Source organism: Notamacropus eugenii, chromosome 3, assembly GCF_028372415.1.
Source record: "Notamacropus eugenii isolate mMacEug1 chromosome 3, mMacEug1.pri_v2, whole genome shotgun sequence".
Taxonomy (NCBI): Eukaryota; Metazoa; Chordata; class Mammalia; order Diprotodontia; family Macropodidae; genus Notamacropus; species Notamacropus eugenii.
Window position 1 is genome coordinate 211,807,857 of NC_092874.1, and position 15,902 is coordinate 211,823,758.

A 15,902-nucleotide genomic window follows, 5' to 3' on the forward strand; every position below is an offset into this window, starting at 1 on the left:
TCCTCTATCTCTATTTTATTCATGTAGGCAATTTAAAGATGTAAAACTTCCCCTAAGAACTGTTTTTGCAGTATCCCACAAGATTTGGTAGGTTATCTCATTATTGTCATTCTCTTGAATGAAATTCTTGATTGTTTCTATTAACCCATTCCTTCTTTAGGATTAGATTATTTCATTTCCAATTAATTTTTGGTTTATCTTTCCATGGCCTTTGATTACATATAATTTTTATTCCATTATGATCTGAGAAGGATGCATTGACTATATCTGCCTTTCTGCACTGGATTGTGAGGTTTTTATGCCCCAGAACATGGTCAATTTTTGTATATGTGTCATGTACTGCTGAGAAAAACATATATTCCTTTCTATCCTCATTTAATTTTCTCCAGAGATCTATCATATTTACCTTATCCAGAGTTTTATTCACCTCCTTAACTTCTTTCTTGCTTATTTTGAGGTTCGATTTATCAAGTTCAGAGAGGGAGAGGTTGAGGTCCCCTACTAGTATAGTTTTACTGTCTATGTCTTCCTGTAACTCCCCCAACCTCTCCTCTAAGAATCTGGATGCTATACCACTTGGAGCACACATGTTTAGTAGTGATATTGCTTAATTGTCTATGGTGCCTTTTAGTAGGGTATAGTTTCCTTCCTTATCTCTTTTGATTAGATCTATTTCTGCTTTTGCTTTGCCTGAGATTAGGATGGCTACTCCTGCTGTTCTTACATCAGCTGAAGCACAATATATTCTGCTCCAACTTTTTACCTTTACCCCATGCGTATCCCCCCATTTCAAATGTGTTTCTTGTAAACAACATATTGTTGGATTATGGCTTTTAATCCATTCTGCTATCTGTCTCCATTTTATGGGAGAGTTCATTCCATTCACATTCACAGTTATGATTACAATCTGTGTCTTTCTCTCCATCCTCTTTCACACCATTTGTGATTTTAGCTCTTCCTTCTCCCTTCACCTCCTCAATAGTTTTCACTCTCCCATAGTTTTCCCTTCCTTCTTTCAGCCCCCCTCCCTTTTACTCCCCTTTACCCTTACTACTTCTTCCTTCCCTTTTAGCTTCCCCTACCCTTTCTTCCCCTTTCCCCTCCTACTGCCTATAGAGCTAGTTAGATTTATGTACTTAATTAAGTTTATTGTTCCCTCCTTGAACCAGATGAGAGTACCTCTCAAACAATGCTCATCTCCCTCGCCTCTTTCCCTCTACTATAATTTTGTACTTCTTCCTGTGATATAATACTACCATTTTCTGCTTTCTCCTTTTCATATCTCCTGTTACAATCCCTTCACATGCTTAAATCACATTTTTATCATCACATCATTTACTTTATACCTATTCCCTCTATTTATGTATATCCCTTTTATATTTCAAAATAAATGTACAATTCTCAAGATTAACAAGTGTCATCATCCCTTATAGGGAAGTAAACAGTTTGCCCAAATTGAGTAACAAGTTTTTCTTTTCCTGTTTGCCTCTTTATGCCTCTCTTGAGACCTGCATTTGAAGATAGAATTTTCTACTGAGTTCTGGTCTTTTGGTCAGGAAGGTCTGGAAATCCTTTATTTCATTGAATATCCATCTCCTTGCCTGAAATGTTATGCTGAATTTTGCTGGGTCCTCCTCATCATTTCTTAAAGCACAAAATTATTCCAACACACACATATACCATTCCCCAATTAAGAAATTATCTCAGTTTCCAATTCTTTGCCACCACAAAAAGATCTGCTATAAACATATTGTGCATATGAGTCCTTTTCCTCTTTGTTTTATATTTTTGGAGTAGAGATCTAGTAGTGAAATTACTGGGTTAAGAAGTTTTATAGTTTTTTGGGCATAGTTCCAAATCTGTTTTCAGAATGGTTGACCTAGCTCAAAGTTCTACCCATAATGCATTAGTATAATTGTTTTCCTACCGCCCTCCCCAAGCAATTGCATACTATTTTTTTTGTATTCTTAGCCAATCTTAGATACTGGCTCTAGGTACTTTCTCTGGCTGTCCTCCAAGTATAAAACATTCTCCCTCCTCGTTTCTGACTTCTGACCTCCCTGGCTTCCTTTAAGTTCCAATGAAAATCCCAACTTCAAAAAAAAAAACCCTCTTAATTCCAGGGTCTTCCCCTTGTTAATTATTTCCTATTTTTGTCTATAGCTTGCTTGGTATATATTTGTTTATGTGTTGTCTTGTCAAGATTGTAAACTCCTAGAGGGCAAGGACTATGTTTCATCTTTTTTTTTCTATCCTTTAACACAGTACCTGGCATATAATAGGTGATTATAAATGCTTATTGATTGAGGTGGTAATTCAGAGTTTTTTAATTTGCATTTCTCTAATTATTATGAATGTGGAGCATTTTATATGGACTTCTTCCTCTTAAAGCTGCCTATTTCTATCCTTTGACAATTAATTTGTAAATAGCCTTCTTTTCTAGTAAATTTGACTCAGTTCCCTATATGTCTTAGAAATGAGATCTTTAAACTGGAAATTGAGGGGATCCTCATCCTTTGGGAAATGGCTGAACAAGTCAGGGCTTTCAAAAGCTTTTGAGCCAGACCCCTGTGTGAGTGTATGAGAAAGAGTGCTAGAATCTTCAGGGACCTGTGTGTGATCACCTTCAGGTTCCAAAGCCTAGAGCTAACAAGGCCTTAAGAGCAGTTTGCTGACAGGGTCAGAAGTGAGACTGGAAAAGACTGAGAAAACAGGAAATGAAGAAAGATGAGAATAAATAGCTTTTTTTTCTAAGATTTTAGTTGAGAAAGGAAGGCAATCAATAGAACAATATTTTAAGGGGATGGCAGGGCCTAGTAGGTAAGGGAAGACTGATGACGGGAGATGATCAAGGTCAATCTGCTAGAAAAGAAGATAATTATGGGATCAAGGGTACATATAAAAGAGTCTTATAGAGGACCATCTCTTCATTAGATACTGGAGGAAGAAGGAGAGAATTGGGGAATATAACAAAGGATTGTGAGACAAAGACAAGGGAAGAAGAGGGAGATCATGGGGAAATGGTCACATTTTCTCGTACAGAATAAACAAAACCAGGAAATACACACAAACATATACATATATATATACATGCATACATAAATACATATATATTAATACATACATATACATGCACACATGCATACATATGCATGTGTGTGTGTGTTGTCAACCTCCAGAAAAAGACAAGACAAACAGAATTAGGCTGTATGCATATTTATTTCTCATTTCTCTCTAAGTGGGCAGTCATGCAAATGAATGCATGAGAGTGGTTGTCAGCAAATGAGCTTACTTTTGGGGTCAGGCTGCTGTTTATATATCCTTCAAACAGGAGTTGATGTCACTCCATCATCATTTCACCCCTCAACAGAGAAAATATCTCTATACCAGACCACTCCCAGCATTGGGCCATCTAGACAAAAGAATCTGTCTCCACCCAAGCTTGCAAGAAATTTAATCTAAAATAGGGAAGCTTATTGTGTTCTACTCAAGGTACTCAAGATTTTCTGTGCCAGGTAACTGGGGAGTGCATTCATCTAAACTGATAATGTGTTTGTTTCAAGTTTCAAATGCTTAATATTGTTTAGGGCATTGTTATATTTCTAAATTTTCTTATAGTGTGCAATTTGATAAACAATTGTGTCAGTTATGTTGTTAAAAAAAGCAATTCCTCTTGTAATATAGATGTTAGATTAAGAATTGTACTGTTTTTTAAAAAAGGAGAATTAATGGATTAGGAAGCTGTTAAGCTATTCTATTTATATATATATGTATATATATATATACATAAATATGTTAATTTGGAGATTTGAGATTCCGGAATGTAATTATTTCTTAATTTCTAGTGATATATTCAAAGACAAAGGGAAGAAAAGATACTGAATAAATTGTTAAAGCCCTGGCAAACTTTGTTATTATGATAAAGTCAATTTAATTGGGTATGTTCTTCTTGGCTTATGAAAACAAATCTACCCATTAAAAACGCCTTTCTGACTAGAGGGAGATGGTAACTAGGAATTTAGTTTGTTATAGTACTTTGAGGATTTATGTTACTTAAGGACATCTTACAACAACTTAGTTTTGATTAATTCCAATTTTAAAGATTTATTTTTGCTATAGGGTTGAATAAGAAATATCCATCATTTTAAAGGTTTTCAACTAATTTACTTCTTTTTATTTATTTAGTCCTTTTAACATCAGAATAAATTTTAAGCTTTTCTTAAGAAAGGGAAATACTTTTAAGAAGAAATGTTTGTAAAAAATCTTTGGTGTGATTTTTAGAAGGCCTACTAAATTTTCACATGTAAGCTAATTTACTGCAATAATAATTTTATATTAATAACAATTATGTCCAACCCTGATGAAAATTTCTGAGTTTCATTCCTGAGTTTGCTGTGTTCTTAGACTGGCCTTAAATGGATGCTTTCAGAGAAAATAGTCAGAGTCAGGTGCTGAATGGAAGCAATATCTGAGATCTAAAGCTAGCAAATATCTGTCCTGGAAAATACAAAAGGGAAGATACCTTGAGAAGACTAAGATGGACTCTCTTTAATTCATTTTCCTCTATAAGAAATCTGTCCACCAAGTCCCATATGCTAAGCTACTTATACTAGTATTGGCCTTGAGGACCAGTTTTGATGCTGTTATAACCACATCCCTACTCATAGCTCTCATAGCAAATTTCTATTATCAGGGTTGACAAAAAGTGGAAGTTTGCCATTGCAACACTGAATCTATTAGTTATTAGATTTATATTAAAACATCTAAATTACTGTAATGGACTTTTAGTGGGAGAGATCTTGTTGTTTTGATCTGAATGACTACAAAGTCATTCTAAGCAAGTGTTAAATTAGTGTTTGAACTTATATGTATAAGATTCAATTTCTAAAGTATCTCATCCTTTCAGTATAACCAGAGAAAGGTAAACAAGTTTATAAAACAAAGATGTAAACCTATTAAATTGTGAAGTTAAAGTCAGAAAACTCTTTTGCCTGTTTTTTAAGGAACAGAATTTCAATATAGACAGTTATATTAGTGAAGGAGAATAACTTATGAGGTATCTTGTGTTACCTTAACGGAAAGTCTGATTTTACTTATGTTTTTGTTATTTAATCTGGAATTAGAACATGTGTAGAAATGAATGCAAACTACTTAAGATTCACCTTAAAGATGTTCCCATTGTTTAAAGGATTCTGAGAGCAATAGTACTTTTCTGTGATGACTATATGAAATTATAGTCAATACTTATCATCTAGGACACATGATCCTTGAGAGTTCACTTGAAACTCATATTATTGGAACTTGCTATTTAAGATGTTGTGGGACTGCGAATTGATATTATTCTGAGTCTGACTCCAGATATGATTATCAAGAAATACTACTGATCCAGTGACCCATGATTCCAGCAACCCTATGGGGTTTTATATCTAGGAACTGCAGGGAGTTCCTGGGAAAACTGGGGAAAACTGGGAAAAACTCGGAGAATGACCACTTGTATCAACTGAGGTAGGATTCTCCTGACTCAATTTCCCTAATATGACACATGCAATGGAAAAATATCCTACGTGGCAGGCTTTAAACATGGCTTAATGCAACTGGTCATCTACATAACTTTTGCCTAGAATTGACATGAAGTTATGGAAGCATTATTCACTTACTGTATAGTTGTGTCACTATTCTTTTTTTCTATTTTTTTGAAGTAAAAAAATAAAACTATTTATTTTTTCATCAAACTACTAGGAAAATATGACATAGCCTTGAAACGTGAATAAGAAGGCTATGTTAATTGCATTCAGTAAGAAGTTGGTATAAAGAGAACAAGATCTTTTCCAACACAATGCCTGGTACTAGCATGTTGCTCAAAGTTTTAATGAACAGTGATAACTGGATAATTGGTGCTAGCTGCCTCCTGTATTCTGGGGTAGAAAAAAGCTCTCCCTTGCAACCTGCTTAGAAGTTTAAGTTATTTTCCTACCCTTTCCTGTCCTAAGACATTCCTCTCAACAAGTTGTTTCTGTGGAAGAGAGCAAAGGAGCAGGGCCAGGGTCAGGTATCACATCTTTTTCTGCTTTGGGGAAAACTAACTGACCCAAACCAGTCATCTATCATTCCATTAAGCAAGAGGTTTAAGATTGTTCTGTAAGCAAAGAGAGGCTTTCTTTGGCCTTAATTCAAAACCATTTCGTGTTAATCTCAAAAAACACTAACTGAAGTGTTGCTCCTATAGTACCTTCCAGAAGGGCAAGACAAAGTAACCTGAACAGCAGTCTTAGAAAAGTCACTGTGAAGGAACCTGAGCTTCACATGCTTGGTGGGAGATTTCCCATTTATGATCTGGCTTGGTGTCCCAGTGAAAGCTGGCACGAATATTATCTTCATCAAAGGAAAGATCATCTGGGACCTGCTCAGTGCTGTAATGCAAGTAACCCTCTTTTCCCAGACTCCCTTCTGAATGTCAGTTCTTACAATGGGGAGAAAAGCACAACTGTGTTTCTCTTTTCCAATCAGTAATGAATTCATGGCTGCTGCTTTCTGGTCTATGGGAAATGGTTCAATCAGGTGGACGTGAAATTGACACCAAACAAAAGTGGATGGCTACCTCAGGGATTCAAACCAGATGGGAGGTACATTGGGGAAGAGAACTGCTAATACCTACAAACTCAAACATTTATTCCAGCTTCTAGGAATGGAATACCTCTGAACCAGCTGAAAGCTGTTAAGGGTCATCTTCACTGATGGGATAGGCCTGGGTACTATTTGCTCTCCATGCTACCACCAATCCAGATCTGAGCACCAATTTCTTCCATTTCTTCACCTATGGGCTAAAACATAGAATGGAACCAACAGAGTCCAGAGGCAGATGTGAAATTCCCATAAAGGTATGCTTAAACTTGCTACCAACCTCAAGTCTTCATTCTTAAATTTTCACTGAAAGGCAAAAATTCCCATACATTTTTACAAGTAGACCCATTCTCCCACCCCAGATGACTACTGACAATGACTCTATTTTGCAATAGATGCCAGGGAATCCTTCATCTTCTTGGTCATGGTGGGGATGAGGTTGGTCATCAACACATTTGGTCGCACAGGACTCTAGCTACCTCTTCACCTGCTGCTCCTTGCTCCCAGCATCCATCAAGTCTTCGGTTTTGTCATTGTAGTGCATGGTACATCGAACCAGGCAGTTTTGGAATTTCTCCGGTTTGCTGATCACAAGAGCCTGTGTCTGGGCCAAGGGAGCATGGCAGCATTCAATGCACTGATGAACCTGCTGCATGGAGGCCTGGGTGTCTTCACAGCAGCTGACACTGGACTGGAACATGGTACCCTGCATCTTGTGGATATTCTCCTGCTCCAGCCCTTTCACCATGGTGTTCACCACCTCCTACACCCACAGCTAATATGACTCCACTACTGCATACATGCATACACCCCCACCTCCCAGCCCCACACCCTGCCCAGCTCGGCCCGAGCACTCTAGCCCCATGTCCACCCCTATTCTTTTATGGCAAATTTCTATAATCGTGGCAGATGATCAGTATGAACACAATAATAAATCTTATCTTATAAGCTAATACTGGAGCATATCTGAGTAAGATACAGGTATAATAACTGAGCTATTTGGACTAGAATTTCAGAACTTTTTATATTCTAAATAACTAATTGTTTAGCTTTGACATCTATTCCTATTTATATATTCCTGTATAAGTAAGGGTCCTTTAATTTTTCATAATGGCATCAGGATAATTAGGTCAAGGACTTGTGAAAACAGGATACAATTCTGTTATTTAGTTAGTATCACAGCTGTCTCAATTCTGTTACAATTGGCTATATTAAAAGAAGATGTCTTTAAAAGAGACATCCATTTTTATTAGGGGTTATACATTTGAACACAACTAAGAGTTGGAAATGTTTTATTATAAATAACTTACTTGATATGCAGTTTTAAAACTGATTACTCAGTGTATTTATGTATACTATCCTTGAACCTTTTGTTATAATTGTAGTTAATCTGCCAACTTTCAAATAAATTTATTTATGTATTGGAGTTCATTTTCTTATTAAAAAGTGTTCTATTATTAATTCCTTAGTGGAATCTCATCCTTCTAATGGGAGGATGAATAATTAAATAATGAGAAATATAAAATTTGGATTCAAATTTTTCTGTGATTGAATAATGTAAAGTATAAAAATTGGGTTCTAATTTTTCTGTTTTTATTTGTGTTTCTTAGATATTTTAAGTCCCCTGATCCAAAGGACTCTGAATTTAATTTTATAACGATAGATACAATAGGGACTTAGAATTATCTGGGAATCTCTAGATTTGAAACCAGAGAAACAGAACTCCCATTTAGAGCTGTCCTAAGGATATAGCCTATTGTCCCAGAAAAGACATCTAGGGACCAATAACTACATGAGACATCTGGGACTCAAAAAGTGCTGATTAAATGGACATTGAGAATAGGTTACTGGGATACAAGGAGATTTCATGTTAGTTAACATTGGCAATAATGATTGTATTGCTTTGCATGGTTTATGTTGAAGTTTTCTTTGTCCCTTGATAAGATATAAATCTCTGTTCTCAAAACTAGTCCAAGGTCAGGTACCACACTGATGGTAAATTCTTCAACTTGAAAAGGCTACAAAGCTAAGACCAAAGTGGAGGGAGTGATGGTGTATGATTTTCTTTTTGCAGATGATTGTGCACTCGATGTAGCCTCTGAAGCTGAGATGCAACAATGTATAGATCTGTTCTCTCCTGCTTGTGTAAATTTTTGGCCTAACACCACCAAGAAAACACATTGCTCCATCAGCCACCACCACTACACCATACATACAACCATTGGTTACAGTAAATGGAGACATTTTGAATGCTGTGGATAAGTTCACTTCTTGGTAGTATATTTTCCAGAGATGTAACACACTGACAATGAGCTTAATGCAAGTTTTGCTGGAGTTAGCTCAGTGTTTGGGAGGCTCCAAAGGAAAGCATGAGAGAGAAGGGGTATTAGACTCATTACCAAACTGAAGGTCTACAGAGCCATTGTGCTGACCTCATTGTTGTATGCCTGTGAAATTTAAGCCACTGTTGAAAGGAGATATCAACTGTGCAGCCTGACCCCAAAAGTGAGCTTAGTTGCTGATTGTCACTCCCAGGTATTTATATGCATGACCAGCCACTTTCAAAGAAATGAGAAATAAATGTGTATTCCACCAAATTCTTCCAGTCTTTCTTAGACCAAACTCCAGAGACTGACAGTGTGTACAATATAAATGAAAAGAATGAAAACTCTGCATTGAACAGTATCCTTTCATTGCTGAAGTGGTTGTTTATACTGTCAGACTTGGATACATCGCTTAGTTTTGTTTTGTTGTTAGTCCACTGTATTTCTTTTTCTTTTTAAAACTCTGATAGCTCACTTCATAGGATCTTATCAATAAAAATAAGATGAGAATAGAAAAAAGAACACAAAGTTCTTTCCCTACAGAAACCTTTTTGCTATAACAGAAAAAAAAAATTTAACTACCTAAATAAAATTTCAGTTCCTTTATCTTTCTCTTTATAAACATTTTCCTGTTTTTGCTATCTATGTACCTTAAGTTTTCAACATCTTTCTATCTGAAGATCCTAAAACTAAGTATACTAATAATACTCACATTAATAGATTGGGGTGGGAGGGAAATAGTTTACAAATACCTTTATGTGAAACAACAACAATACAAAATCCTAAATTATTATGAAGTACAATGTTAAATACAGTGAACAAAAGATCACATCACATTTCTTTCATGTTTTCTGATTCCTTTTAACCTAAATGACAATGTAACTAGGCATTTAGTGCAGTCTGTCAATAATAATGATTGGCATTTTAATACTGTGTTCAGTTTTGCAAGGTGCCCTTCTCATAACAAGCTCAAGAGGCAAGAAGAGTCATTATTATTATTACTATTTTAAAGATGAGCAAACTGAGCCTCTGAGAGTTTCAGTGACTTAAGTCCTACAGCTAGTAAGTATCTGACCAGGGTTTCAGACTCAAGCGTTTGGATTCCAGATGTTTCACAATGTATAGGAATATTATACACCAATAGTCCCCCAACTCTGTAATGAAAAGAGAGGGTTTTATTTTTTCCTACTTCTTCTCCAGACAAAGCTTGACCATTATAATTATATTTCCACTGTGCATATTTTTCTTCTGGTCCTTTTAATGCTCTTTCCACTATAATATTCTGTTTCTCTACTAATGATAACTTATAAGTAATAAAGAAATACAGTAAAATATATAAAGTACACATAGATAAGAAAATACATGGTAGTAAAAATGAGGAATAGCAGGTGGTCAGCACAAGTACTGGCATAAAAAAAAAGAATGAAACATACCAGAGGAAAGGCTCTAGGATGTTAAATGTATACCTATGAAGAATTTCTAGAATAAAAATTTCAGGGGAAGAGATGGAATTGGAAAATTGATGACCAAAATCCTTTAGTGGAAGAACCTATGCTGACGAGACAAAATATTCCCTAGGGTATTTCTACTGAAATATATTCTAGCCAGTCCAAGAGTGATCTCTTTCTCTTCTACTCTTGTAGCACTTATTTTTTGTGTTAAGCATTTCTACTTAGGCTGTCATGGATTATTAGCTATGTTTATGGTATCTATGTTATCCATCTAATCAAATTTTAAGTTATTCCGTTAGATGGAAAGTTTCTCTCATATGAATGATTTTAATAACTTCTTAATCAGTTAGCATTTTCTAATATATTTTTCTGTACTTCACAGATATTTAGAATTGGAAGGAACATCAACAACACCAGTCTATTCTACATATTAAAGTCATTTACACTATAACAAACCTGACAAGTGGTCCTACAGCCTCTACTATAAGATCTCGAAGGAGGGGAAACATCTCAACTCCTGATACAAATGATTCTTTTTGCAGACAACTGTCATTATTTTCCTGATGTCAAACCAAAATTTGCTAATATAAAGTTTTGACCCATTGCTTTTGTTTATGCCCTTTAGAGATAATTAGAACAAATCTAATGCTTCCTCCAAATGGCAGCCCTCCAAATACTCAAAGATGGTTGTCATTGGGCCATAAGTTTTCTGTTCTTCTGGTTAAAGATTATTAGTTCTTTTTGTAAATATATATATATATAATTAATTTTTACGTTTCAGCATTCACTTCTCTAAAGTTTTGAGTTTTAAATGTTCTCTCCTTCTTTCTCCTTCCCCCTCCCAAAGACGATATGCAATCTGATATAGGCTCTACTTATACATTCATATTAAACATATTTTTACATTAGTCAGGATGTAAAGAAGAATTACAACTAATGGGAGGGACCAGGAGTTAGAAGAAACAAACCAACAAAAGAAAGGAGAGCAAATAATATGTTTCCATGTCCATTCAGACTCCAAAGTTTTTTCTCTGTATGTAGCTAGCATATTCTAACATGAGTCTTTTGGAGTTGTTTTAGATTCTTGTATTGTACAGAAGACCTAAATGCATCAGTCAGTCATCATACAATGTGCACAATGTTCTCACAGTTCTGCTCATTTCACTCAACATCAGTTCAAGTATGTTTTTGAGGTTCTTCTGAAGTCTACCTGCTCATCATTTCTTAAAGCACAAAGATATTCCATTACATTCATATACTACAATTTGTTCAGCCATTCCCCAATTGATGGACATTCCCTTCACTTCCAATTCCTGGACATCACAAAAAGAGGTGCTATAAATATTTTTGTACATGTGGATGCTTTTCCCATTTTTATGATCTCTTTGGGATACAGACCTAGAAGTGGCATTTCTGGGTCAATGGGTATGCACACTTTTATAGCCCTTTGGGCATAGTTCCAAATTACTCTCCAGAATGGTTGGATCAGTTCACAGCTCTACCAACAATGCTTTAGTGTTCCAATCTTCCCATATCTTCTCCAACATTTATCATTTTCCTGTTTTATCATGTTAGCCAATTTTATAGGTGTGAGGTGGTACCTCAGAGTTATTTTGAATTGCATTTCTCTAATCAATAGTGATTTAGAGCATTTTTATATGACTATAGAGAGCTTTAATTTCTTCATCTGAGAACTGCCCATTCATATTCTTTTACCACTTATCTATTGGGGAATGATTTGTATTCTCATAAATTTGACGCAGTTCCCTATATATTTGCCTTGATCAGACTCTGGCTTTAAAAATCAATTCCCAGCTTTCTGCTTCCCTTCGAATCTTGGTTGCATTGACTTTGTGCAAAAACCTTTCATTTTAATGCATTCAAAATCATTATTTTGCATTTCACATTGTTCTCCATCTCTTGTTTGGTCAAAAATTATTCTGTTCTCCACAGATCTGATAGGTAAACTATTCTTTGCTTTCCTAGTTTGCTTATAGTATTAGTCTTTATATATAAATCATATACCCATTTTCACTAAACATTCTTAGTTCTGTCAACCAATCCTCTCATGACACGGATTCAAGTTCTTTTTCCACAGCATATCAATGTCTTTCTTAGAATCCTAGTGCTCAGAATTTAACACACTTGATGATGCCAGATGAAAGAAGAATGCAGTAATTGTCATCTTCCTATTCCTATGCCATTTTTCATTTTTATTTATGTCTTTTTAAATTTTATTTATTTATTTTTAGTTTTAAACCTTCATTTACACAAGATTTTGAATTCCAGATTTTCTCCCCATCTCTCCCTTCCTCCCCCACCCTGATATGGCATGTATTCTGATTACTCCTTCCCCAGTCTGCCCTTACTTTTATCACCTCCCCCTTATCCCCTTTTCCCTTACTTTCTTGTAGGACTAGATAGATTTCTATACCCCAATGCTTATATATATTATTTCTCTATTGCATGTAAAAACAATTTTTAACATTTGCTTTTAAAACTTTGAGTTCTAAATTCTCTCCCTTCCTCCCTCCCCACCCACCCTCATTGAGAGGGCAAGCAGTTCAATATAGGTTATACATGTGTAGTTATGCAAAACACTTTCATAATAGTCTGGTAGTGAAAGACTAATTATATCTTCATCTTATTCCACCCTCCATTAATTCTATTTTCAACTTTGACCCTGTCCATTTTCAAAAGTGTTTGCTTCTTGATTATCCCCTCCCCCAATCTGTATGCCCTTCTATTATCCTTCCACTCTTATCCTCTTTACCCTTACTTTCCTGGAGGGTAAGATGCCTACTTGAGTGTGTATGTTATTCCCCCCTTAAGGTAAATTCGAAGAAAGTAAGGTTCACTCATTCCCTCTTCCCCTCCATTGTAGAATCTTTGTCTTGCCTCTTTTATGTGAGATATTTTACTCCATTCTATTTCTCCCTTTCTCCTTCTTCCCAATATATTCCTCTCTCACTCTTTAATTTTGTTTTTAGATATCATCCCTTCATATTCAACTTACCCTGTGCTATCATGCTTCCTTGATTCTTGTATCTGAAAGTAAAATTTTCTATTCAGCTCCAGTTTTTTCAGCAAGAATGCTTGAAAGTTTTCTATATCATTGAATATCCATTTTTCCCCTGGAGTATGATACTAGGTTTTTCTAGGTACATTACTCTTTGTCTTAATCCTATGTCCTTTGACATCCAGAATATCTTATTCCAAGTCCTCTGATCCCTTAACACAGAAGCTGCTAAATCTTGTGTTATCCTGAGTGTTTCCACAATACTTGAATTGTTTCTTTCTGGCATTGCAAAATAGAGGAGAAGTTCTGAAGAAATAGGAGATTCCAAAAGACAAATAAAAGGCTTACAATCAAGAATAATATCCTATAAAACTGAACATAATGCAGAAGGGGGAAATGAATATTTGATGGAATGAAGGACTCTCAAAGGCATATAGATAGCACAGTATGTAGAGTTCTAGTCCTGAGGTCAGGAAAATCTGAGGTTAAATTTGTCCTCAAGCACTTACTGGGATCATAAACACAGGTAATTCTGTTTGCCTCAGTTTTCTCAGATGTAAAATGGGTATAATAATAGCACTATCTCACAGGGTACAGAGACAATGCATGTTCCTGGCCACCTAGGGTATACAGTAGATAGAGTGCCAGACCTAGAATAAGAAAGATCTGAGTTTAAATCTGGCCTTAGACACTTACTAGCTATGTGACCCTGGGCAAGTCACTTAACAATATTTGCTTCAGTCTCCTAATCTACAAAATGAGCTGGAGAAAGAAATGGCAAATTACTCCAGTATCTTTGATGAGAAAACCAAAATCAGTTCATGAAGAGTTAGAGACAAATAAAAACTGAACAGCTTCAGAGCAAAGAAAATAAAGAATAAAAGTATGAGTATAGGACAGAGTCAAATACATAACTAATCACCATAACAGTGAACATAAATGGGATGAACATACCCCCAAAATGAATAAGGATATTAAAAATGATTTGAAATCAGAATCCAATATTATATTGATTACAAGAAACATTTTGGAAACAGAAAAATTCACACTGAGTTAAAAAAGGATAAAGAGTACAAAGCATTCATAATTTCAGAAAAGTAAAAAAAAAGATACAATTAAAAGAGATAAACATAGAAATTATATTACATTTAAAGTTATCAGAGATAATGAATCAGTGCCAGAGTAGATAACCACCAAATGGCAGATCATCTAAATACTTAAAGGAAAGGTTAATAAAATTACAAGGAGAAAGAGACTGCAAAATTATAATAGTAGGCAATATCAATGTACTTGTTTCAGACATAGGCAACTGCAGTAAAAAAGATGAGCAAATATAAAGTTAAAAGCCTGAACAGAACTTTATGAAAGTCAGACTTGGGAGAGCTTGGTTGATTACCAAAAGTGAACAGAAAGAAGAATAAATATATCTCAACTGTACAAGGCACTTTTACAAAAATTGACCATATGTTAGGGCATAGAAATCTAATACCCAAATACAGAAAAACAGAAACACTAAGCAGACCATCATATTATAAAATCACACTTTAAAAAGCCTTTGGGAAGGAATAAATAAAATTAACTGGAGACTAAATAATTTAGTCCCAAAGAACTGGTAGGTCAAATAACAATTCCTAGAAATTCTAAGTTACTTCATGAAAGAAAATGACCACAAGTTAATAAAATAGCATTTGGGATGCAGCCAAAGTGATCCTATAATAAAAATGCATACTTCTAAATGTGTTTATCAGCAAAAGAAAGAATCAGATCAATAAATGCGGTATGAGTTTTTGTTAAAAAAAAAAACTAGCAAGGAAATCAAAAAGCCCAAATTAGAAACAGAAATACTGAAACTCAAATAAGAGATTAGCAAAAATGAAAGCAAAAAAAAAATCAACTGATAAATAAAACTAGGAACTATTTTTTAAAAAATAAAATAAAAAGGTAAATAATCTGGTTTTAAAAAGAGAAGAAAACCAAATAACATCAAAAAATGAAAAAGCACAATTCAGAAGGACTCAACTTGAAATACAAGAAACTATCAGAATTTACTTTGCCCAATTAAATACAAACAAAACTTCACAAATTAGACAAAATGTACAACTATTTATAAAAAAAAAAAAACAAAACACAACAAAATTAACAAAGTAAGAAGATGTAAATGACCTAAACTCCAGAAAATAAAGCCAATAAGCCACACATAAACTCCTCAAGGAGAAAAAAACAGGTTTTATCAGTAAATTCTATCAAACATTTAAAGAAAATTAAATCCAATTGTATATAAGCCATTTGAAAAAATTGAAGGGAAAAAGTATCCTAACATGTTTTCTATGATACAAACATTGCCTTGATGTCTAAATGACAGAGGGACAATGCAGAGAAAGAAAACTAGAGATCAACATAGTAATGAATATCAATGGAAAACTTATAAACAAAATATTATCAGAGGTTATAATAACATATTAAAAAGATTAGACACGAGATGAGTCC

At 34.8% G+C, this 15,902-nt stretch overlaps 1 protein-coding gene and 1 pseudogene across 16 annotated transcripts in view; both read right to left on the minus strand.

The window, feature by feature from the left end:
• The window catches only part of TMEM117 (transmembrane protein 117), a 234,518-nt gene that overhangs the window by 129,710 nt on the left and 88,906 nt on the right, over positions 1–15,902 (minus strand). The window contains exon 1 of one of the 16 annotated variants that reach the window (XM_072654282.1): positions 6,695–6,843. The exons of the other annotated variants lie outside the window; for them this stretch is intronic. Coding sequence (XP_072510383.1) covers positions 6,695–6,726 — 32 coding nt within the window. The 5' untranslated portion in view covers positions 6,727–6,843. Of the gene's footprint in view, positions 1–6,694; positions 6,844–15,902 lie in introns of those variants that run through there. 16 annotated transcript variants of the gene reach the window in all.
• Positions 6,983–7,441, minus strand: LOC140533911 (protein FAM136A pseudogene; annotated as a pseudogene).